This window comes from Syzygium oleosum, unplaced genomic scaffold (genome assembly GCF_021117445.2).
Source record: "Syzygium oleosum isolate NSW1041296 unplaced genomic scaffold, Sole_v2.1 Sole_v2.01, whole genome shotgun sequence".
Lineage (NCBI taxonomy): Eukaryota > Viridiplantae > Streptophyta > Magnoliopsida > Myrtales > Myrtaceae > Syzygium > Syzygium oleosum.
This window is the reverse complement of record NW_026607485.1, coordinates 3,434,473-3,436,456: the sequence shown is the minus strand read 5'-3', so window position 1 is coordinate 3,436,456 and position 1,984 is coordinate 3,434,473. Positions and strand designations below refer to the sequence as shown.

At 39.9% G+C, this 1,984-nt stretch overlaps 1 protein-coding gene across 2 annotated transcripts; it reads left to right on the top strand.

Annotated features, from left to right (window-relative positions):
- LOC130140100 (uncharacterized) lies at positions 1-1,460 on the top strand. 2 transcript variants are annotated; one of them, XM_056318594.1, is made up of 4 exons: positions 1-69; positions 539-665; positions 752-1,036; positions 1,101-1,460. In XM_056318594.1, exons 2-4 carry the CDS (start codon positions 597-599, stop codon positions 1,443-1,445), a joined length of 699 nt encoding a protein of 232 aa, XP_056174569.1. In that variant the 5' UTR covers positions 1-69; positions 539-596; the 3' UTR covers positions 1,446-1,460. The 2 variants fall into 2 exon arrangements, with proteins under 2 accessions (XP_056174569.1, XP_056174565.1); XM_056318590.1 differs by lacking the exon at positions 1-69 and adding an exon at positions 198-429.
- The last annotated feature ends 524 nt before the right edge of the window (positions 1,461-1,984 follow it).

Genomic DNA, 1,984 nt, shown 5'->3' with positions numbered 1-1,984 from the left:
GTAGACATTTCCGGACAGCTTGCTTTTTTTCAGGGGTCAAGTTTCTCTCTTGCTCTCAATAACAAAATGGTAAGCTTCACGACGTACGTCATTATGTGTCCCTAATACATGTTCGTAATTGTTTACATTTTTGTCTAACCTTGCAACTTGTTAGTATAAACATGGAGGTCACATGCGTCGTGGTGATACTTCACAAAGAAGACCAGGCCCTTCCCCTTCCTCGTCCTCGTCCCCGTCCCTTTCCGCTTCCCCTGTCCTTTCATCTAACCCTCAACCAGTACATGGACACATTGGCCCTTCCTCCGACCCTCAAATGCGAACTGAATTTACTTCAGTTCCATCGCCTTCGGTTCCACCTTCTTCTTCAATACAACAACACTCGAATGATGAAGAAGATAACCGATTCATGATAGCCCCATTTGGAGACTCGTAAGTACTTCATTTTTTTAAGTATATGTAAATTATTATGGATGTCAACTGAATTGTCCGTATGCTTCACGGATGCTACGTATGTTGACATCGTTATAACCGTTTGCAGATTCACGGATGCTACGTATGTTGTGAAGAGACTTAATAAAATAATCAATAACTGTTGGATGGGGCAGTATAGTAGTTGGACCATCGCTCCAAAAGAAGTAAAGGAATTGTGGTGGAATGAGTTCAAGGTAAGTTTTGTCCTTCTATTTCCTCACAAACTAAGTTCGGTTTAGCATACTGAGTGTACAATTGTTTTTCTATTGATTGCTTGCAGCGGAAGTTCAGGTGGGATGAAGCGGAAGAGAAAGAAGTTAGAAGAATTTTTAAGAAGAAAACCGGTGATCACATGCGAAATGTGATGAATAGAGCAAAGAGAAGTCAAGAAAAGCCGGATTTTATTACAGCTGACAATTGGGCGGAAATTAAGAGAACTTGGGACACCGAAAAGCATAAGCAAATCAGTGAAATAAATAAGAAGAATCGAGCTTCTAGTTCTAGTGAAGGGTCTGCCACATATGCTGGGGGCTCTATCAACATCGGGGAGCATAGAAAAAGAATGGTAAGTCTTTTAAATATGTTGTAAGTTAAATCGATAATTACTCATTTATGTTTATATTTTGTAGGCAAATGAATTGGGGACGGAACCGACATTTATAGCTACATTTGAACGCACATTTCAGAAAAAAGATAAGACATGGACTGGCAATCGAGCAAAAGCTATTAAGGTATGTAAGGTTATATTTTGTATTTATATATATGAAGTTTTTTTATTTTCATCTATATTGTTAATGTATGACAAATATGATGAACTTGTAATGAGCACTGCTGCTAGTGGTGATGGTGATGGTGATGGTGATGGTGTTGCTGCGTTCAAGCCATCGGTTGACAGTATGGCATTATGGGTGGAGGCATCGAGTGGAATGCGAAGAGGTCAAATATTTGGGATGGGATCCTTGTCAAGGATATAGAGAACGCCGGCTGCTGCAACTCCATCCTCCAATGCGGCTTTTTTAAGGGCACAACACGAGGAGCGAACGACCCAAGAATTGAACCACCTAAAACATTTACTTGTACAGAAGGACGAAGAAATAAGAGGAGTGAAACAACATTTGCAATTGATCATGCAACACCTCAACCTCGATCACGATGACGTTCCTCCTGTACCTCCCACTAATCCAGTAGGTGATGGGCACAATGATGATGATAATGAGATTGCTGATGATCCTTGCTAGTTAAAATTTCCAAGAGGTACTTATATCTTTATGCTCCTGCTGTTGAATAGATGTGAAAAAATTAAGAGGGGTTAGGAGTTTGATATTGTGATGTTTGCGCTGCAGATGGACAGGACTTCGATTCTTGGAGAACACTATAAACTATGTGAAAGAACTTCTTAGCAAGATCAACAGTTTGCCACAAGAGAGTGAACTGGCTAATTTAGTGCTTTGTTCCATTTCTTTCTTTTTGGGGTTTGTTCTTGTCTTGACTGTGATTTTCTATCAATGTTAAA